Source organism: Ambystoma mexicanum, chromosome 10 (genome assembly GCF_040938575.1).
Source record: "Ambystoma mexicanum isolate Mex_15411 chromosome 10, UKY_AmexF1_1, whole genome shotgun sequence".
In the NCBI taxonomy this organism is placed as follows: domain Eukaryota; kingdom Metazoa; phylum Chordata; class Amphibia; order Caudata; family Ambystomatidae; genus Ambystoma; species Ambystoma mexicanum.
Window position 1 is genome coordinate 1,015,206,905 of NC_090932.1, and position 23,323 is coordinate 1,015,230,227.

General features: G+C 44.3%; 1 protein-coding gene across 1 annotated transcript in view; it reads right to left on the reverse strand.

Moving 5' to 3' along the window:
* The window catches only part of CCDC150 (coiled-coil domain containing 150), a 917,521-nt gene that overhangs the window by 704,489 nt on the left and 189,709 nt on the right, over nt 1–23,323 (reverse strand). Inside the window, exon 4 of the mRNA XM_069618819.1 lies at nt 14,535–14,713. Within this exon, the coding sequence (XP_069474920.1) occupies nt 14,535–14,713 (179 nt within the window). The remainder of the gene's footprint in view (nt 1–14,534; nt 14,714–23,323) is intronic.

Sequence of the window (23,323 nt, forward strand, 5' to 3'; positions counted from 1 at the left end):
AGTGGCAAGTAGCAGTAGAATCCACAAGCCTAGTAAGACAAAGTTTCAAGTCACTATGATGAATGTTGTTAACATTTCTACTAGTAACTTTCCTAAAAACATTCTTTTTTTTTGACTATGAGATTTGGAAGCATAAGTCACAAAGGAATGATCGGACAAATACAGGGCCCGATGTCCAATGAGCTTAACACCAGGTCCTTGGCTACACCAGTTTAGCACCTTGCCCATATTACAAGAAGGTTCCTTGCTAAAAACGACAAAGTCGTTATTATTAAAAAGATGTTCGAGGTTGATAGCTTCAGGATCCTGGGTATTTCCAAACCATCTATTAAAATCCCCCAGCACAATGGTAGCGCTATTGGGGTTGTTCAAAGATGCTAAAATATCAGAAATGTACTCATAAAAAGATGGCATGTCAATTGGCGGCCGAAAAGTAAGGATAATATTCATGCAGTTATTTGGAGTAAGGGTTGTTTTTAACAGCATCTGCACGCGATGGGTGCTTGGAAGAAGTTCAATTCTTGCCTTGCCACCGCCCCTCTCCTCTGCCATGTTCTTTTTTTTTGCCCAAAGAAATGTGTAACCAAATCTATATTAGAGCCGCTGGAAACTCTTAATCACGTCTCTGTGATACACATAATATCAATTTGTTGGTCTAGGATATAGTCCTGAACATCCATGGCATGTTTGTCTAATGAACGGGTATTAAGTAGGGAGATCGTCATTGAGCAACCCCCAGTTCTGTCTGATGTAACATTATGAGGGGCGTAAGACTCGCTCGTTTTACATACAGATGAAACAGGATCGCAAGGAGTGTCCATTGGCAACCTCTCCAGCGCGGTGCATTCCGGGCTATCTTTGGTCTGCAAATTAGGAGTGTAAGAGCAGGCAGAGTTCCGTTGATCGGGTGCCTCCGCATTACCACTCACTCTGTGGGTTGTTATCCATCATAGTATTTAAGTCATAGGTGGCAGTGATGCTAGCATAGGGTCAGCGCTGAGCGCAATATCATTAGTACCCTGGGCAGATTGTTTTACGCTTACAAACCAATTGGTTTGTCTTCAATACTTACCTGACGGTAAGCCCGCTCACGCTACTGTGCGACCCTTGCGCTGCTCGTTTTTTTTCTCAGGCCAGCATGTAAAGGGAGAAGGGGCCGTTCACCCCTTTAATTGAGGCCATTTTCTTTGTTTACCATGGCCGCCACGGAAAGAGAAAATGGACTACAGTTTTCTTTCTGTAGCTGCCATTGTTTAACTTTTGTTTTTCCCGGCTGCGAAACGCAACGCACCTCGCAGCCAAAAAGAAAAACACCATTAGAACCCTGGTCTAACGGGCCGGCGTACTAATGGTAATTAGCCCCCAACCTGCGAGCCATTACTACATTAGATAAAGCCCCCGGGGCCCTCGTTAAGGCCCTTGCTATGCTCGGGCCTGTAACTGTGTGCCCCGGGGGCATTACCTTATGCAATAATGTCCCGCAAGCTCAAGGCTTATTGCCTAAATAGACTGCCTCTGTGATCTTTGTGTGACAAGCAATGCGTCCAACTGGGAATGCATGATCGCTATATGCCAACTTAGCACAAAGCACCTAGGAAAGTGTGAGGACGTACAGTTACAACAGCTCAAGATGCACAGCTCGACGGGCAGTAATTGGTAGTCTCCGATGCACCTGAAGGATGCCTAAATGAGTGCGTGGACTACAATTCTAATTGGGATTGTAGTTCAGAGCACAGGCGAAGTCCTAGGAGACCCTGGGCGACTTTCTAGAGGCACGGCAGTAAATAAACACGAAAAGAAGTAGCAATATGAAATCAGGGAGGATTTATACAAATATGATATAAAACAATGCTTCTACTAAAATGTTCAAAAATACACGAAAATGGTCAAATTAAAATCTAGATGGGAAGACCTAGCCAAGTAACGATCAACACGACTAGTATATTCATACAGCCCTAGCAATTGGCAGCAACTTCAAAGCACAAAGAAAAGGTTAAGATAATGCTCCTGTCACTATGAAAGAGAAAGAGGTTTGGGCCCCAAGTTGATGCACACTGTCCCGCACAATGGTGGTTGCTTTTGAAGACAAAGTGGTGAAAAATATTTCTAATGAAATGATTTTTAGAGGCTTCCTCCAATAGGCTTTGGGATGAATTCAACATAAATATGACCTCAAGTCACTACAATACAGCCTTTATTGAATGAATTAGGATGTGTAGGTGTTAGGGAGGAGATGCAAGAAAATCAGAACTTCAGATGAAATATTGCACCTGATCAACTACGGCAGAACATTTTGTTTTTTTAAAGAATATTGGGAGGCTCCCCCCAAACCCCTTTCTCTGTTATCTAGTCCCTATTCCCCTTAACCATCCAACCCCCGATATTTCGATTAGTTTTCGGTCGAATATTTTCAGCAAAAAAGCCTTACGCTGTAATAACGTCTTACCACCAGGTTAACATCCTGTTCCTTTTGATAAAGTTTATATTTAACCAACTATCGGAACGGGAAAGGGATGAAGGACAGCGGATTATTCCATATCATTCTTGAACTTGTAGCCAGGATGAATCTTGGTTTTCTTTAAATGGCAGTCTGTCCAGCAGAAACAGATATGCCTGGGTGAAACTAATCAGACATAACCCTGAAACAAACTATTCCGAACATTATCAGTGTTTAAAGTGTTTTGGGTGATTTTGGCTAACACTATAAATTGCAAATCTGTGGCTTGATTTTGGGATCACTCCTGTTAGGGAGAGGCAAGAGGTTGTTGAAGTAGCTGAAGGAATATGCTTAAATTGAGGGAGAGGTACATAATTGAAATAAGATTTGGTGGAGGGCGAGGTAGACCCACGTTTTTGTCAATCGCTAGTGCGTAATCTGCATTGCAGTGATTACTTTTTCATGAAACACATGTGACATGTTTTATCAGTATCAGAAGACCACAGAATTATTTGTAGGGAAGCAGGAGATTGTATTTCATTCAGTGGCTGTAAATCAGTGCCCCATCTTTGTGTGCAAACAAAAATAGCTGTAGCTGGTGAAGTTATGAATAACATCTTACATTTTTTTTATTTACAAGCATTTTTTCAAGCATGAACCTTGCCAAATCTGCAAACAGAGCGCCGTACAAATGAAAAAATAAAATGCGATAAAAGAGCATTAAGGCAAAAGTAACAAAAACAAACATTTGAGGCAAGAGTTTGTGTGCAATTTAGTTACTTAAATTTGTGTAATGAGCAACTTGCCCATAAGCCTCAGGGTGCAAAGAAAATGAAGACAAGACTGACAATGAAAAAAGCAGCTAGGGCTTTCAGGAAAAAGAAGGGAGACCGGGTGGAGGTTGAACAAGTGGGACTTCCTTGAGGGATTTTGCCAGTCAGGTCCAGTGGAAGCTTATTCCAAGCAGAGGAGGCTTGGACGTCAAAGATGGTTCCACCAAATCTGGTGAGCTTGAACCTGGGTTGCACAAGCTTGTGCGAGTCTTGGGACCGTAAATTCCAGCTCTATTGGATGGCTATGAGGCGGTCTGCCAGGCATTGAGGTGCCTCATTATTCCAACACGCGTAGGTCAGGGAGAGATGTTTATGCGGAACTGCGTTTTATGGCCAACCAATGAAGCTCCCTCCTGGCCTCAGTGACATGCTCTCTCCGGGATAACCCATGAACAGCCCGGACAGAAACATTTTGCGTGACTTGAAGTGCTTTGATGTTAGCTTCAGATGTGCCTAGCAACAGGTTGTTGCAGTAGTCCATGCATGAACTCACCAGGGCAGTGGCAATCAGAGATCTATTGCTGAGAGATATGTATTGGCAAATGTAGTTTATTGAGGTAAACGCTGGTGGCCTGAATACAAACGACTTGTGGCTTCATGGTGAGCTCGGCATTCAAAATAACACCCAGTGTATGGGCACTCCTGGATAGTGTGATTTTGCTGCCAGAGATGGTAAAGCTCTCATAGTCAGTGTGAAGTTTTTTGAGTCTTTGTCCTGAGGCAAGGATCAGCAACTCGGTTTTATTGGTGTTCAAGCAAGAGAAATGGTTGCCATCTATGCCTGGATAGACACGTAGAGAATGAATAGCAAGAGCCTCCAGAGTATAGCTGCCTGACAGTTCAAGGATGACCCGAGTGTCGTCAGCATAGTTGGTGTACTGAACACCCAGGTAATCCAAGAGGGTAAGAAGGGGCATGATGTAAATGTTGAACAAAGTGGGGGAAATGCACGACCCCCAAGAGACCCCACAGGTGGCGGTTGCTGGTAGAGAGCTGGCACCATCCGTTGCCACCCTAGTATTCCTGGGACCCAAGAAAGACGATATCCAGAGTGTGGCTGTGCTGGTGTAGTGTGCCCGATCCTCTAACCTGGGCACCAACAATGAGTGGTCTACCATGTTAAAAGCCGCTGAGATCCAATAACCTGGGGAAGGGCTGGCCAACGTTTGGATTTTAGGTCCAGCATGGCAGTGTCTATGCCGTGCCTGGCTTTAAGACCCGATTGCTGAGGATGTTGTTACTTTCAATGAACTCTTGAAGTTGGATATATGCAACACGATACACAATCTTTAGCAAAAAGTGAACATTAGTTATTGGACAGTAATGTTTGGCTATGGTGGGATCCAGGTCGTCTTTCTTCATTAATGGGGTAATCCATGCTTCCTTAAGTAAACAGGGCATATTACCTTCTGTAAAGGAAAGGTTAATTAGTTTGGTTACCCAGGGGGCAAGAATATCCATACAATCCTTAAAAGATGATGGAGGGGCAGCTGTCAATGAGAAAAGAGGTGGGCTTCATTCCGGCCACTATTTTGTAGATTTGAGCTTCAGTGCCATGCTTAAAGTCAAATTTGATGGGTGATTGTTTTGGGGAGCTGGAGGATCAGGCCGGGAAGGAGAGCCTTTCCTGGTGTTAGTGAGCAGGTTTTTTTGAGCCAGAATTGCTTGTTGATGGCCGGTGATTTTTAAGGTTGAATTCATCATGGACCATTTGACACATGCACGATCTTTATTGGGTACTGCTTTACTCACAGATTTACTCAATTCTTTTAGGATTGAGAAGAGCTCCCTGGAAAAAGATTTTGCCTCCACAATAGCTAGTTTGAATGTTTGTACTGTGTTTTTGTACAACGAGTGGGTATGAAGGGAAGGGTGCTGCCACCAATCTCTTTCTCCATTTCATTTCAAACTCCTAAGAGACAGAATAGTTTCACTGAACCAAGAATTTGTATTAGATTCAGCTTTCACTAGCTTGGATTTTTCAGGAGCAAGAGCTTCAATTGCGCAACTAATAGCTGTGGTAAGATGAAAAGCCAGATCGTCGAGTTTGAAGGATTCAAGAGGGGATAGCCTGGCTGCCAAATCCAGCGTCAAGTCTCAGTGGCAGAGCTGGCTAAAGGGCGGTGGTATTCACTAGAGTGATCTGTGAGAAACAAGAAGGTGTCTCACCCACTGGTCCCTGGAGATCTGTCATCCAGTTGGCCAGGACACGGCCATCGCTTTTTGGATCCAGTTCCTGCAGGTGGACTAGTGCGGGAGGATCACCTGGGTGAGGGGTCTTCGGGGAGAGTGGGACACTGGATGGTGAGACACGGTATCCCCTTCCCTCTAACACATTTACCCCATCTTACCAGGTGGGATATTTAGGAAATCAGACCCCCACCCCCTTTTACAACATAAACACTTTTTCACAGACAGTCTGCAACGAGAGAAAACGGACTAACACTCGAGCCATATACTGGACGTGTCCCAATACAATGGTCAGGCAATTACTGACCATCACACACACCTGACTTCGATTACACTTCCCCACACGGATAAAAGGCGGGGCATGAGAGCACACTCTGAGCGAGGCAAAGCACATGAGGAAACAGCTGTTCCAAGATGGCAGTTTAACACGAGGAGAAAGACCGCGAATCAGAATGGGATCGCACGGGGGGAAGTTCCCGTGACCTTTTTGACAAGGAACCATTACTTTCATGAAGCCTCGAAAATAGAAAGTGTAAGTCCAGGAAACCAGTCTGAGGAATCATGCATTGGGTGCCGGAGATACCCGGGGCCCTCCCGTGTCTATAATCAAGGCGGGGAGAATCGCCAGCTGCCTTGCTATGTCCTTGGCTCCAACAACAAAGCAGCATCAGTGAAATCAACACAGCCGGTGAGTTGGTGAGACCGATACAAGACCGGTCTGTGTTGAAGCCAAGGTATTGTATGGCGCGCGCTGGAACTAACATTGTATGAAACGCATGTGATAACCAACGCAAGTAAAGTTGAACCACAGATGAGTGATTGAACTTTGAAACCATGATACGATATCTTTGGCAGAGGGGCCCAGCACAGCGTGGGTGCTCAATCAACGGTCTCTGTAAGGTATCCAGCTGAAAGTAAATGAGAGTGGCAAAGGATTGCAAATCGAAGTGGTCCTGCAACGGGTCAAGCAAGATCCAGTGCATAATCGAAAGTCTTCGATGTTGGTGCAGTAAAGAAAGTTGATGGCAAAGTAGATAAATTGGTTCAAGCCCGGCAGAGGGAGACTGACTGAAGATTTTGTGTCAAAGTGGATCTGAGCACGGCGCAGGTAAATCCGAGGAGAATAGTAAATCACCTAAGAAAATTGTGTATATGTGAAATACATAAAAGGAAAGGAACGTTATTGTTTGTTTGTTGCCCTCTGAAAGAAGAGACTTTGAATGGCAAAGAGACTTTTGCACAGATGGCCATGATGTGGACGTTTTACACTGTACCCTTGTGCTAGAGAAGCCAGAGACTGTGCTAACCTCGAGTGTACCACCTTGTCCCGTGCTGAAAACGTGGGGAAGGGAAACCAACGTCTAGAATATCCTGACATATCATTTTTTGAACACTTTTCATTCGCATAACAATATTTCCCACACTATTTGTATTTAGAGTTAAGGATTGGCAATCGGTTTATTAGTATAGGCCCTTTTGTTTTGACAAGACACTACTAGGACTGCGTTATTATTTGATGGTCGTAGCTTGCTTCCATCTTTAGATTTAGGATTAGATAGGCGTTTTTCAAACCCAATTGAAGTTCAATAAACACCCTTGAACTGTGGTCACTTGTGTCAGTCTTACTGTTGGTACCATGCCTTCCTTACAGAACAGACCTGGGACACTGCATTACAGAGACGTTTGTGACCAAAAGGTGATGTGTAAGTACCCAGTCGAGTGTATGTCCCCTCTGTGTGGGAACTGTAACCCTTTGTGAGAATCCACATGTGCTCACAGCGGAGAAAAGAGAGAGCTTGCTTATCCGGAGGGTCATTAGCCCAGAGAATAAAGTCTCCTAGAACCATCACTGGAGAGCTAGCTTTGGTAAAGTTATTGAGCAAGCTAAGGAACTGTTCCTCAAAGGCAGGGGTATTTCGGTGGGGTCGGGGGGGGTCGATATATCACCAGAATGGTAAAATAACTGTTCGCAATGATTTTTATTTTGGCCAGAAGGCTTTCACAGCCATTGGGGGCTAACGGTTCCATGTGTTTATAACAACACCATAAATAACGACCTACATTTTTAGTGACACCTAAATAATGAAAACATTTAGATTTTTCTTTAATTTAGGGGTGTTTCCCCTCCCCACACCCCCTGTTTCCCTCGCTTTACTAACACCCCCACAAGCCCCCAACCCTTTTTTATCCCTTACCCCACCCCCACATATATTTTTATTAATGTTGAATTTCTGTACCTTATTCAGGTGTCACTGAAAAGGTTTGTCGTCATTTATTTTTCGTTATTTACACTGATAACATGCAAGTTAAGATGTTTATTAAACAGAATCGCTACTCCTCCACTTCTCTGACCAGGTCGATCGGCACGAGAGATAAAAAATTCAGGCAGAATGGCCAGGGTAGTACTGGAAGGTGTTGCTTCGTTGAGCCACGACTCTGGAGTGGGTTGATTTTTGTGTACAGACCAAATACCAATTGCACACAGAAAGGCTTATTTTCTGGTAGGCAGGAGGAGATTGAATTCAGTGGCTGTGGCTTTTTAGTAGTAGCTGACCACCTTGCATGACAAATGCATGTTACATTTCTTCTCAGAGGACCGCCATAAAATTATTAGAAGGCACGCAGAAGATAGGTAAAATTCAGTGGCTGTACACTGTCTTAGTGGCCAGGCCAAAGATATGTTGCTCGCGAAGTTGCAAATGAGGAGTTTTCAGATTCTGAGGCAAGAGAGTTAATTTAGTGTCAGCAAAAGAGTTAGCAAAATTCCATCTTCTTGTGGCTATGAAAAAGTGACCATTTTGAGCATACCGAGGGATGGTGGAGAAGTTCAGCCCAAAGTTTATGGGGTATAAGAGTTCGTTTTTTTAACTACTAATCAGCTGAAAGTACCGAGGTGCAGGAAGTGGAACGTGCCAATCGCCTCCACCAACCACATTCACTAATGAGTGAGGATGACGGACAACAAAGGTGGTGACCCAGATGGGTACAGGCAGCATAACATAGCATGTTATTTGTAGAGCGCACGTTCACCCTCAGAGGGTATCTTGGCATTATTGACAGAGAACCGATTGTTACCCCCACTTAAATGTACTCATTTTATCTACCTCGGAAGGATGAAAGGCTGAGTGGACCTGCCGAGATTCGAACCTGTGACCATGAGGTTAAACACAGGCCCCTGTAGGGGACACATTAGCCCACTAAGCTACATACCCGGCAAAACATGATTTTGTAAAATAAAAACATGATGATAATAATGCCAGAGTTACTATAGGGAGGGGCAGACCGGATCTACATTAGTAGAGGGTCTTTCAAAGACAGCCCGTCAGACATGAAAGTAGAAATTCTCAGTGTGAAAACCTCAGCTTTATACAACTACAGCATCAATTCCACAACCAAAAGCTCTTCTGCCAGAAGAGTGTAAGAGAAGTCTTCTTGCTCCAGAATTAAAGCCCAATGTGAAGAAGTCATCCAAAGAGAATAATAGCATCTCACTAGGTGGGCAATGAAACAGTTTAATAGTGAATGTCTGGGAACAAAATGGGCATCACATATTTATGGTGCCACATGATGGGACACCATGCACAGAACTGGGATGGATGCAGAAGACCTCAAATGTAGCCTGGTCCCCCGTAACCAATCACAATACCACTCACCAATGTACGGTCAGTCCACTCCAGAATATGTTCCTGTTGCAGTTCCATAGCTCTAGTGACTGACTGCAGTGGTGGGACCCTGCAGTCAGGCACGTGGGACTCGGAGCTTCTTAAAAAATGTGTATAATTTAAGGAGGTAAGAATGATTACTTTTGGGAGCCCACATGGGTCTACGCCCTATTGTTTGAACCTTTTTCCTTCCTCCTTTCCAAAACCACGCCTTGTATATTCTGAGTGAGCAGGAATGAATGGCAACCAATTACTGTTTGTAACCTAAGGTTGGCTGTGGATAAACACATGCAAATTGATAGAGACATATTAGACCAGAGAAAGAAGGATTTCTTTATAAATAGGAAAAGGGGTCTAAATAAGGAATCAGTAAGGGTTAAGGAAGCTGACAAGGTTTCATCTGTGCTGGATATTGTGCAGGAGGGTGATAGTCCTTCGTTCAATCTAAGCAATATATCCGTCTATCCAGTAGACATGGGAGAGGTAGAGCCCGAATGGACTAAGGGACTAGAGGTTATAAAAAACATTGAACCTGGAATTGGGAAGGAAGTTGGAAAGAGCTGTCCTCTGGTAGAAGGACTATCGGTCCCACCATTTATAACAGTAGGAAAGGGTCTGGTGAAACCTTTGGTAGAAGCTGTAGATGCAGGAAATTTACCGGCTCCTAAGTTGTATGCAATTTTCTCGAAACCCGGGGTGGTGAAGACGGACTCGGGGAAGCTGCCACAGCTAAGGGTTCCTCAATTAGTGCCTTTTCCGACCTCGAGATTAGTGGAGGAAGTGGGCCTGGGGACCCCAAAATGTATGTTCCTGGATCAATCGAAGGGGGTGGGAGAGAGTATGGGGCAAGCAAGATCGCCTAAAAAGTGGAATCCAAGGCAAGAGCTAAACTTGGAAAAAAAGACGCCTGTTAACGGCGAGTTAACCATCTTCATGAGTCGTCTTTTTGAAAGCTCTAATAGATACCCTTTAAACAGACATTATATCTTGGCTTTAATGCAGGAAATTCAAAAGTTGAAATTGATATCCTCAGGGGACATTAAGACGGTAGAATTCGTCTATGACGACTGCCTAGATATTGTAAGACTTCACCTAAGGTCACACTTAACAAAGGAAATAATATTGGGGGAGAGAGAACGCTTCCTAGCCCTTGGTTTTGAAGTTACAGATACAGGGCCCTCAATTTTATCAAGTTTGGTACCCATCCACCAAGTAAATAAAGGCAAGATACAAGATGAAAGAGAAAGATATAACAAGGAGATTTATAGTTCCAGAGGTTATACGCAAGTTCCATTTGGCAGAGGGATAAACCAGGAAAGGGAGGAAAATCGATTCCAATACACATGATGGTCTAACTGGTCAATAATTACATGGAATTCGAGAGGATACAAGAATATTATGAATAATCACAAACTCTTTTTAAATTTTGACATTATTTGCTTGCAGGAAACTTTTTTGTTAGATACACCCATGATAGATGGATTCAACACAGTCTACGTCAAGGCCCAACGGGGAGCGAAGGGTAGGCCGTTTGGGGGTCTCCTAACTGCAGTTAAACGTTCTTTGGGGCTATCAATGCAGGTAATTGAGGTAGACAGGTCAGACATTCTGGTTGTACTCTTAGAATGGCAAGAAGACGATGTGAGTCCCACAAGCAAATGTTTCCTGGTAAACGTTTACTTCAGTCCCTTAAAGGAGAAGTTGGAAGAAGCCTTGACGGCAATTTCTTTCACATTATTGGGAGAATTTCCAGTGGAGGGGGCCTCAGTGATAATTGTTGGAGACTTTAACGCAGAATGCCTCGACGAAAAGTGGTATCTAGAGATTGATAGAAAGTCTGTCTGCAAGGAATCCCGGGAGAGAGGGAAGAGGATCACCCAGGAATTTGAGGCATGGAACCTAAGTATAATCAACGGTAACAAACAGATGGACATTCCGCCAGCTTTTACATGGCAGAATGGGCTGTGGAAATCAACAATAGATTACATCTTCATTTCGCATGATCTTATCACAAAAGGAGTTTCCCTGGAAATAAAATTCCTGAAATGGAGCAACCACTCCCTCTTGGAATTTAAATTGCTTGGTGTGGCAAAATATAGCGAATCAGACACTGGGGGAGTGGAGATAAACTCAAGAAAGAATGAGGTTAAGTGGGCCCCTAGAATTGCGGCGGCATTTTTGTCTGGAATCGTAAATTTGCCAGCAAACAAGATAGCCCGCCTATGCACAGCAGAAGGATACCCTACTATGGTAAGGGAGTTGCTAGGAAGGTTAACAACAGATAGGGGTCTAACCCAGACGGTGGCAAGTAGGAAGGGTTCTCACTCCTTTGATATAGAAGTTCAGGTTCACAAAAAGGAACTACATCGAGAAGTGAGGCTTCTAAAAAAATCTGCACTTCCGGGTTACATGGAAAAGGTGAGGAAATTAAAACAAACATATAGGAATTGGGCAAAAGGTAGAAAGTACATATTATACATTAAGGACGCCGAGAGAATGCTGGCTTGTATGTTGGGGAATAGGCCGGGTATATTTTGGGACCTAATTAAACCGAAAGGTACACAAGATTATCTTCAGGCACAGGCGGTTAGTGACATTGGTTGGGTAAAACATTTCTCAGATTTGTACAGGGTGGAAGGTCTAGACCAGTCAGTCACATGGCCAGAGGCGGACTGGAGGCGTGCTTTAGAATGGGATCTGGAGGATTTAAAGATCTTGATAAAGAAAAGTAAGTCCTCAAATGCACCAGGTCCGGACGGTCTCTCTAACCTGACCTACAAAGGCAATTTAGTAGTTTGGTCGCAGGTATTGTCTGCTTTGTTCATGGATATTTTGGCTAGTAATTCGTTTCCTTCTACCTGGACAGCAGCAACCCTAATCCTTGTGTTTAAAGGTGGGGATAGGTCCTCTCCCAATTATTATAGACCTATATCCTTACTAGATGCCTCGAACAAAATATTTGCGAAAATACTGCTGAAAGCTCTACAAAAATGGGCCGTGGAATCAGACTCTTTAGATGTTTTTCAGTCAGGTTTTCGGCAAGGGCTGAGTACATCAACCGATTGCATGATGCTAGACTTACTAGCACATCAAGCAAAGGAGCAAGCACAGTCAGTATTCTTTGCTTTCTTGGATATTAGTAAAGCTTTCGATATGGTTAACAGGGCCCTTTTGTGGAAAAATTTGTATGACAGGGGGTGTCCCATAGCCTTGATAAGTATTCTGGTGGCCCTCCATACAAACACAAGGATTAGGGTAAGGTTGGACGAACTGGGTAACTTTTCCCCTTGGATACAGACAAACAGGGGCTTAAGACAGGGGTGTGTCTTGGCTTTTTTTTTTTTTTTCTTGTATTTATTGGGACTTGGATGCTGTATGGATTCCGTAAAAACTTTCCCTCCAAGATTGGGTGCTATGGTTGTCCAATATTTACTTTATGCAGATGACATTGTTTTATGTGACCTCACAGCTACTGGGCTCCAAAGAGCTTTATTAGCCGTAGAGGGGTTCCTGGAAAAACTAGACTTGGCACTAAATACTGTAAAATCAAAGGTTCTGGTATTTAAGGGGAGTAGGAAAAATTGTAAAGTACTGCCCTGGTACTTGAAAAACGGTAAAATAGAAGTTGTAAATAAATTTGTGTACTTAGGGCTGACAATTTACGACAAGTTCTCTGGTTCCGAACTACAGGAAGATTTACGGGCAAAATTTGTAGGGGCTGGTATACAACTTAGAATTTTCGATGGAAAATTCGGTAGATACTCTCTTTTACCAGTCCTAAAATTATACAAACAACAATTAACCCCAAAATTAATCTATGGAGCACAAACTCGGAATCAGCCGATTAATTGGTCATTACTAGAGGGGGCATTATGGAAAGGTTTGCTCCAACTTCCGCAGTCAGTCCCTTTAGTAGGGATTCTGTTTGAATTAGGCTTGCTACCAGTACAAACTCTGGTAGATTGGGGCAAGCTTCAGTTGCTGGCAAATATACTGAACCCACCAGGGTCGTCAATATACGAACAACTAAATATGGTAAGACTTCAGGGCGGCTGTAGGGTTCTCAGGGACTGGGTTCAAAATTGTCAATTAATGCTTCAGCAGGCAAATATTCCCCTGGAGGAACTGGAGTTGACACCAAAGGTTGCAAAACTAAGATGGTGTAGACATGTATGGTCTAACTTGAGATCTGAGATAATGGAGTACAAATGCTTTGGGGATCATTTTCTTTGGTCATGTAAAAGCTTTAACACACTTGCACCTTATCTCAAAAAACATCCTTTGCGATCTTTTAGGTCTCAAGTGCTAAGGCTCAGGTTAAACTTGTTATCAACAAAAGAAGTACTGAGTCGTCGGGCGAACATTCCGCAAGACCAGAGGCTATGCCGGCACTGTAACACAAACATTGAGACCTTAAAGCACTTGTGTGTGACTTGTCCAAAACTGATTGATTTTCGGACATGCTTTTTAGCAGGCTTGGTTTACTCCTCCGAGAATGAACTATGGTGGAGGATAATGAATTGTAATGAATTAAGTTTGACCATACATATTTTAGAATTTTTAAAGAAAGTTGCTGTAATTTTATAAAGGTTGGTTATTGTATGCTGGATTGTGTATCTGTGGATTGTACGTATATGTGTTAAAAGTACCTTAGTACTGTATAACACAATAATAAAATAAATAAATTACTGTTTATTTTACTATACGCTTGCAACTTTAATCATCAAAATGAATACTTGACTCTTTTTAAATCTTAATGCAATGCTAAATAAATTTGTATATGTATTGTGTGGTGTATTGTATCGGAGTCTAACCTAATTGTATTTTGATACAAGCCCAACCCCATCCTAAGAGTGAAGCCTGGCTGCTTTGCCCCGGCCACCAGAGGGTTTCTGAAATATCTCCCCAACAGACAGTCTGGGAGACAGAGAGGAACCATGTCAAGCCATGGAATGTGGGAAACAGCAGCAAACAAGTTGAAGCCAGGATTGATACAGCCTCAGGAATAGGCCTGATCTAGCCTGGGACTTAAGGAGCCATTCACGCTGCCAGCAACATCAAGTGTGTGAATCATGGGCACTGAAGCAGGATTTGGGTACCTCAGTCTGTAATTTAGGAGCCATTGTTGCAGATAAGGACATCATGTTTGGGATTGAGAGGCACTGCAGCAGGAGTTGGGAATGCCCATCTTGCATTGCAAGTAACAACATCAACAGAGTCGGGCAGTTAAGTCTACGAATTAAAGGAAAACAGTGAAGTCGGGTGTGTCAAGCCCCCGAGGGAAACAATTTCAAGATTAGAGCATGTCAGCCTGGGACAAAAGAAACATCTGTGTAAATTGGGCAGGTGTTCTGCCTGGAACAGAAAGAAGCAGTCATAGGCTCTCACCAGATGTATAGTAAGGATTCTCACCTTGGTTGCAGTTGCCATTTCCAGAGCAGCACTCAGCCTTTCGTTCTCGTCCTGAACCCTCTCCCTCCCTTCACACATCTCGCACAGCTTCTGGCGAAGACGCATCAATTCCATCTGCTTGGCCTTCATCTCCTGCGTATGTTCATCTTGCAAGGCAGCCATGCGCTCCTGCAACTGGTCTGAGAGGAGATTATGGGGGACACAAGGACAATAAGACAATACATGAAAAACAAATCACAGAAACGAGTTATGCCTGTGCAAAAAAGAACATCGAAATGTAAGGGTTGTGGCACAAGCCTAGGACAACAAGGTGTCAAAGAGGTAGTAACACCACACTATTGCAAACAATAGCCTATATAAGAGTGCGCAATGCGTTGACAAATGACGACTAGCCCGGGGAACGCCAATCCAGTTAGTCAGTAGGTGAGGCAGTAACATTTATAGCATGTACATGAGGATGATGAGATCAGGAAGCAACAGTCCATCAGAACGTGCATCTGTGCTAACCTAGCTTGAAATCACTCAAGAGATCAACTTTAGGGACTCGAAAATAGACTGACCGCTCGTTACTTAAATGATGCAATGTTCTCGGAGTGCACGCAAGAACATTGATGGGTGTGATGTTTAATAAGGAACATAAACATCTGTGTTTATTGGGAGGTTTGGAAACCATTTATGAAGGGTAGGATTACTGTATAGTGTATCAAGGGGAATATCCATCCTTAATGGGCATTACAGCAACTGTCTCAAATACAACTTACCCTTCCCATGCATCACCCCACAGGCCCTAGCATTTCCCATACTCTGGGGGGGGGGAGGAAGGGCATTCCCCTCATTCTATAGAAACTTTGCTGCAGGCACATGCATCGATACATTTTTTTTTACCCAGAGTTTCATGTTAGGTATTGTGGCCACTTTCCACTTCACAGCATTAGTCCTTTTGGCCACGATGAACGCAGGACAATAAACCATTTTTCATATCAGTTGAGGCCTATATTGACAAACACACCTAGAAGAACAAGTTACTTACCAACTGTAACATTCTTTCGACTGGATGTTCCTCCCACATATTCCTCATCTTGTGATAATTCTTTTCGGCAGGTTCGCTGCATTGGAATTTTTTTTTTTTTTCGGCAGAGTGCGCTGTGCTTCAGGTCGTGGCATCGAATGTCCCTCGATGGGCTCCGTACTGTGTCGACGTCACCGATGGTATAAATGGCTCGAGCTGCGCCCGTTGGCTTCAGTTCTGTTTTTTCGAGGAAATACTCGTGGAACATCTAGGCGTATGCTGTGACTGATAGGCCCATCGTGAGAGGAAATTGTAAGAAAATATAAACTATGCTGCAGGGTAGGCTGGGAGGGTCGATGAGGAATACGTGGGAGGAACATCCAGTCGAAAGAACGTTACAGTTGGTAAGTAACTTGTTCTTCGAATGGATTGTGTCCTCCCACGTATTCCTCATCTTGTGATAGATTCCCATAGCAGTGACCAATTTGGAGGTGGGAGTGCTAGTTTTTGTTTTCATGTACAGAGTGAAGTACTGCTCTCGCAAAAAGTCCCTCATTTGAGGATGAGGCATCTAAGCAGTAATGCTTGATGAAGGTATGCATTGATGCCCATGTTGCAGCTGAACTATCTTTTGCAGAGACTCCCCTCTTCAAGGCCGCAGAAGTAGCCATTCCCCTTGTGGAGTGAGCACGTAACCCATCCGGTGGGTCTTTTCCTGCTAATCTGTAGCATTCCAATATGGCTAGAATAATCCAGTGGGATATGGTTTGTTTTGTCACCGCTAACCCCAATTTACGACCTGTGTATCCCACAAAAAGTTGGTCGTCTTGACGTAATTTTGACCTTCTTGCAATGTAAAAACTGAGAGCCCTCTTGGGGTCCAGCCTATGTAACCTCTCCTCTTCTTTTCCCAAATGAGGAGGAGGATAGAATGTTGGTAAAACAATTTTCTGCGACAAATGGAAGTCGGAAACTACTTTCGGTAAGAAAGATGGTTTTACTTTCAGAATCACTTTGTCTTTATAAAAAGTGGTGTATGGAGGTTTACATGAGAGAGCCTGTAGTTCACTAACCCTGCGGGCTGATGTCAATGCCACAAGAAGGACAGTGTTTAGCGTTAAAAGCCTCAATGGACATGAGTGCAGACGCTCAAATGGTATACATGTTAGGAATTTGAGAACTAAATTCAAATCCCAGGTTGGAACATGAAATGGTATTGGTGGATATACATTTTTAAGTCCTTTTAAGAACTGTATTATTAATGGTATTTTAAAGTAAGAAACCTCTTCCGAGGAGCGCCTAAAAATGGACAGCGCAGCAAGATATCCTTTCATTGTTCCGATCTAGAGCCCCAGATTGGCTAGATGTAACAGGAAAGAAAGCACCATTGGTGTGCCACATTGAAAAGGGTCCACATCTCTATCCTTGCACCAGTTACTGAATTTATTCCAATGACACCGGCACAAAGATTTTGTTGCTGGCCTCTTAGCCGAAAGCAAAATCTCCATAACGTCATCCGCGAGGTCCCAATCCCTGTATCTTAACCTCTCAGAAACCATGCATGAAGGTTGAGTGTGTTGACCTCTGGATGGAGAACCCAACCTTCCTCTTGCAAGAGAAGATCCTCTCTTTGTGGAAGACGTATTGGAGGGCAAATGGACATGTCCAGAAGGTCCGGGTACCACCTCCTCCTGGCCCAATCCGGGGCAATTAGGATCATGGTTTTCTTGAACTTTCTCAACCTCCTGATTACTTGAGGAATCACGGGGACTGGAGGAAACTCGTACAGCAGGAGAAAATCCCAATCCACTACGAACGCATCTCCTAGAGCTCCTCTCAGAGGAAATTCCCTTGAGCAATACTGATCGCACTTTCGGTTTACCGAGGTTGCGAACAGATCCACTTGAGGGGTTCCCCAAAGGGTGAAGATCTCCAGAAGGACTTCCTGAGCTAACTCCTACTCGTGGGAGACTGTGCTCCGCCTGCTCAGAGCGTCTGCCGCCGCGTTCTGCTCTCCGGCTATGTGAACTGCCGATAGAGAGATTCCCTCTTGTATCGCCCAGAACCAGAGCTGTATCGCCTCTCTGCACAGAGGTAGTGATCCTATGCCTCCCCTTTTGTTGAGGTAGCACATGGCCGCTGTGTTGTCCGTCATTATCAGGACATTCTTTCTCTGCACGGAGGGCAGGAAGGCCTTCAGAGCTAGTCTGATTGCCCTCAGCTCCAAAAGGTTGATGTGTAGTCTGGACTCCGATGGAGACCAACGTCTGCTGATTGTCAGATCGTTGGTGTGTGCTGCCCACCCCATGAGTGAGGCTTCTCATTCTCAATCTGGCCTCTGGCACCAGATAAATGTAGGATGCCATGAGGCCGAGCAACCTCAGTAAATCGAAGGCCGGTAGATGCTGGGCTTTTTGGAATTTTGTTACCATCTGCTGGATGTGGAGAGCTCTCACCTCGGGCGGCGAGGCTTTCCCCGAGGAAGTGTCCAAGACTGCTCCGATAAATTGGAGTTGTTGGGATGGTACCATGTGGGACTTCTTGAAATTGAGGGAGAAGCCCAGGTTGTGGAGGAAGTGGCAGGTGATCGACAGGTGTTCCTGAGCTTGTTCTGGAGAACGTGCTCTGATTAGCCAGTCGTCCAGGTAGGGGTATACGTGAATCCCCCCTCTCCCGAGACTCGCTGCCACTACTGCCATCAGTTTGGTGAAAATCCTCGGGCGGAGGTCAGCCCGAATGGCAGAACTCGAAACTGATAGTGAACTCCCAACTGCAAACCTCAGGTATTTTCTGTGCTTGGGATGGATTGGCACATGAAAATAAGCATCCTGAAGGTCCAATGATACCAACCTGAAAAGCCTGTCCTCTTCCTCTACCAACAGAGGAGTAGTATCAAAAAGGACGACCCCGCCAGGAAGATGAGCCCAAATAGGGTTTCTGAGGCTGTCGCACGGAGGCACTAAGGGACTTTGCTGCCGCTTTCGAGGTCTGTAGTTTTTCCAGGCTCTCATCAGCCTTACTACCAAACAGCCTCGAGCCATCAAAGGGCATGATGAGAAGCCCGGTCTGTACATCTGGTGCAGACCCTGACTTTCTCAACCACGCAAATCTGCGAAGCACTGTGTTTAATACCATGGACCTGCTAATACTATCCGCAGTATCCACTCCAGACTGGAGGCATTCCCCCATTGCCTCTTTACCGTCATTGACTATATTCAGGAATCCTTCCCTTCCTCGCCTTCCGGAATATGTTCAGCCACTGCCGAAATGCATTCCCACAGGGTATGTGTGAACCTGGCCAGGGTACAGGTGACATTGGTAGATTTCAAGGCCATGCTAGCCGACGTAAAAACTTTACGAGCCCAGGCATCAACCTTTTTATCCTCCCTGTCCGGAGGTATGGTTGGGTATGCTGCCTGCCTGGATGTAGTAGCAGCCTGAATAACCAAGCTTTCTGGAGTAGGGTGTCTACTCAGGTATTGTGGGTCAGAAGTGGAAGTTCTGTACTTTTTTGGGAGATTGCCATCTACTGCAGCAATGCAATCAGGTTTTTCGCAGTTTTTCTCAACTGTTCTTTGCAATGCCCTATGAAAGGGGAGAACTGGATCTTTCCGCGGTCCTCGAACTATAATATCTGTCATATCGTCTTGTTCAAACGTAGGGGAGGCTCTTCCCCAACCCATATACTCAATCACCCTACTCATCAAATTCCTATACCATGAGTCTGCATGTTCTGCAGGTTCAGGTGTAGCAAACTCCAATTCGGGTGATGTGTCCACACCACTAGCAGAATGCAGTTTCAGATAGATCTCTCATTTTTGTCTCAGGATTTATCCGTTCCTCTGGAACTTTTCTAGTCCCATATTTTACTCCAAGAGGAGTGACCTCCTCATCATCTAAACCAGATTCCTCAAAAATTGAAGACATGGACCTAAAGTAGTCCGATCTTGGTAAAGGTGCAAAACCTCTCTCTTCTTCCTCATAATTTGTCAAAGGAATCGGTGTTTTCTTCGAGGGAGTCTTCGAGGGAGTCGAAGCAACCTTCGACACACTCGACGAAGCCTTCGACAAAGGCATCAAGGATAAAGTAGGCTTCATTATCGGAGCAGTCGGCGCTGATGGCGTCGACGAAGTTGCACCCGCCTTCGACAATTTTTGTTTCTTATGAGGAATCGGAGAGGCACTCGATCCTCGAGGATCTCTCAACGACTTGTCGACTCGAGATCTATGGGTACTACTAGGCTTAACCGTTGTAGTTCCCAACTTCCCTGCGTCGTCCAAAGGAGGGACCGGGGTCTGGCTTTTCTGAGGTTTCTTCGAGGGGGTCAAGGCCGCATTCTCAAAGACCTGCAATATTCTTTTTCTAAAGCTCTCCCACTTTGAAGGGGAATCCGATCTAGTCGGACATCGAACCAATTCTGTCGACGAATCGGACGATAACGACAGACATCTATGTCTCCTTTTGAGCTTTTTAGAGGAAGACGAAGAAGATCGTCTCGACCTGCTACGAGATCGGGATCTCTTCGAGTGATTTTTATGCCGTTCCGATTACTTAGAGTCGGATGATTTTTTATGTTTTTTAGATAAGGCTTTCAAAGAGCCCTTCAACGCCTCCTGCCCCACCGCTAACTTACTTTTCCTCTCACGGAGGGCCTTCTCTGTCATAGACTGACAGGAGCCACAGTCGCCGGTTCGATGGTCTGAGCCCAGACACCACAAACAGATACGGTGAGGATCGGTGATGGACATCTTCGATCCACAGTCATTACACTTCTTAAACCCAGTCTTGGGAGTCGAAGCGGTCGATGAAGAAGACATTTTCTTGACAGAAAATCTCGAAGCATGCCGTTCACGAGAGCGAAGCAATCGGAAAAACAGAACTGAAGCCAACGGGCGCGGCTCGAGCCATTTATACCATCGGTGACGTCGACACATTACAGAGCCCGTCGAGGGGCATTCAATGCCACGACCTCGAGAACAGCGCCCTCTGCGGAAAAAATGTTTCCGATGCAGCAAAGCTGGCGAAACTAATTATCACAAGATGAGGAATACGTGGGAGGACACAATCAATTTGAATGGCAAGTTTGTGGTCTGGATCAGATGGGTATCCCGTCACTGTAGAGTTAAGTACTCAAGATATTTCATTTGTATGCTAATGCAGGACCATATTGTGTGAAACAAGTTACCAGTTTCCCTGGATAATGTAGGTAGTGGGGAAGGGTAGTGTCACAAATTGACCACACATTCAAAAAGGAGGACAAGAGCCACTGTGCCTTCATCTTTAGTCAAACCAATGAATAAAAAGTCCAATCAATTTGAAGTAAACACTTGGTTTGGTACCTTGTGACCTAAAACTCAACCTTCTCCCACACCGCACCTATCTTTGGGGTTTAGGGTGGTGCAAGGTGCATAAATCCATGTTGCAAGCAACTAGCCAGTGTGAATAATCCTATGGACCCCTCACTAAAACCCTGCCTAAAGTCTCCTCCCAGATGGCCAGGAAAAGTAGACACTTCCTGATTCCAACCCTGGGGGCAGGGGGGTGGGTGAGGGGTGCTGCGGGAGGATCACCTGGGAGGAGAGGAGATTATTGTAATTTCAATGTCCCTAACCCTTATTTTAGATCTAGAGTTGTGGACCGTAATGTTGTAAAACCTAAGCAAACATTACCAAAAGAAAGCTCCTTTTGGGTATCTCAAACTAAACACCTTCCTCAATTCCAAGGGTACAATGTCCCGGAACAGGGAAATGTCATCAATAAATTAGCTTCTTCTGTAACAGCCAATTCTCATAGCCTCTCTTAATAACCAACTTAAATGTTGAAAAAACTGTGTTAAAGGGAACTACAAGTCCAAAAATTCAAAAGGGACTGAGACGAAGAAGAGGGCTAAAGAGGCACGCAGTTGTAAAAGTCAGGCAGATAAGCCTAACAGCCATTAAAGTAGTCAGGCAATTGGGCCTAACAGCCCACACCTGTGAAAACCTGGGCGGCATAAAAGGCCCGTCAGGTGCAGGCAGGAGGAAGGAGGAGTGGAAGGAGTTAGAAGGTTAGCTAGATTGTAGGCTGCAGCAGTGGAAGCAGAAAGAAGACACAAGGCTGGCAGGCCTAGCAAAAGGGGCAAAACAAGAGGGATGCCGAAAACATGGAAACAGCAGATTTCATATGCATGTTCTGAGAGTCCTGTTCTCCCAAACTCTGAAGTGCAGAGGCTGTCCAGCAGAAGACGTGCATGATAAGCAGTTTTCCCCATGTGGGCCTGATTGCCGTGGTTGCTGAATTGAAGTCGGAAAAGTGGTGTGACCCGCAAAGCAAGTGTTTCAAAAGCTAGTGAGTGAAGCACAGCGTTCTAAAACGTTAACAGTAACCAGCTTCTTTGCCACTTGAGTAAGGTTCTGAGTGAGTAGAAGCTGAACATTGTATTAAAAGCCATCCGAACAATGCAATTGCGACATCTGCGTATAAAGTAAAAAGCTTCTTGCTCGCTTGTGAGGTTAACAGTACAAACACCCATTGTTCCATTATTCAAAGACCATTTCTGTTCAGAGAGTGTTTGTGTGTCCCTAATTAAGGAGAGGTAAGGCGAATAGGACCATTTCAGAACATTTCACTTTGAAGATTCAAGAAACAATAGTTACTGTGGGAAAACTACATTAAAAAGTGGTCGCATAGCAAGACCCACCTCTACTGTACGCATGGCTTCAGAAGGTCTGGTCGCAAATGACCATAGAAAAGCTTATACATACCATACAGGGCTCAAAAGAATCCTTCACAGAGGAATGGTGAGAGGTTCTGGACTACCTGCAATCAGATTATATGGAACAATGGTGCCCACATAATATTAGAATAACAGACATATTTAGTTCATAGACATTCCCAACAACAAAAAGAGACATTGAGATGATCTTCCAGGGGATGAGGGGGGAGTTGAGGGATGATATTCAGTTCTTTGTTTGTATCTGAAAATAATAAAAATATATATATTTTTAATAAAGAGTGGTCGTGTGTGCCTTATTGTAATCCCCAAGGAGATGTGAACTCCATCCTTTCATTCTATGAGAATACAATTAAACATCCACTTTTGAAGCTTGAGAATTACATCACAGAGTGGTCTTGTTTGCCTAATTGTAGTTTTTACTGCAAGACTGAACCATATACTTTGTGTAAAAGTGACATAGCTTACATTAACCGATTGATGAAGAAGAGAACATGCATTGCCTAAGCCAAGAGGTAGCCCATATTACTTGTGAAGCTGACCCTTTTTGAGTTACAAAGCAATCCAGCAATACTGTGAAGTTGCTAACAGTTATTTGGCCTAAACCAACAGTGTGTCAATATTACCTGAGGCTAAGAGAGTGACATCAAGGCTTCTGGATAATTGTTGGGCTGAATGCTGGCAGAAAGGTACAGGTGAAATTGGGGAAGGGGAACTGGCTGCTTGTAAAGATTAATTTGAAGCAGACTCCTCCTGTAATGCCTAAGACTGTGGAGATCAGAGAGAGGGCAGGGAGTCTTGAAGGCAAACCCAGGTTGTCATTGTGGAAGTAAGACGAGAAAGGCTAAAAGGCTGCCTCTTTCAAGAATACTATTTGAAGGAAGAGTGCCTAGCCTACCTGAGGTTGAAGTACTTTACAAATTGATCTTGAAGTCGGTCTAAAAGTCATTTGAAGATGTGGCAGTAGTCCAAAATATTGGAACACAGAGGTATATCTGGTTGTCAGTAGATGCTAGATTGCAGTTGTCGAAAACAAGGTAGAATACTGTGGGACAAAGGTGACTGCT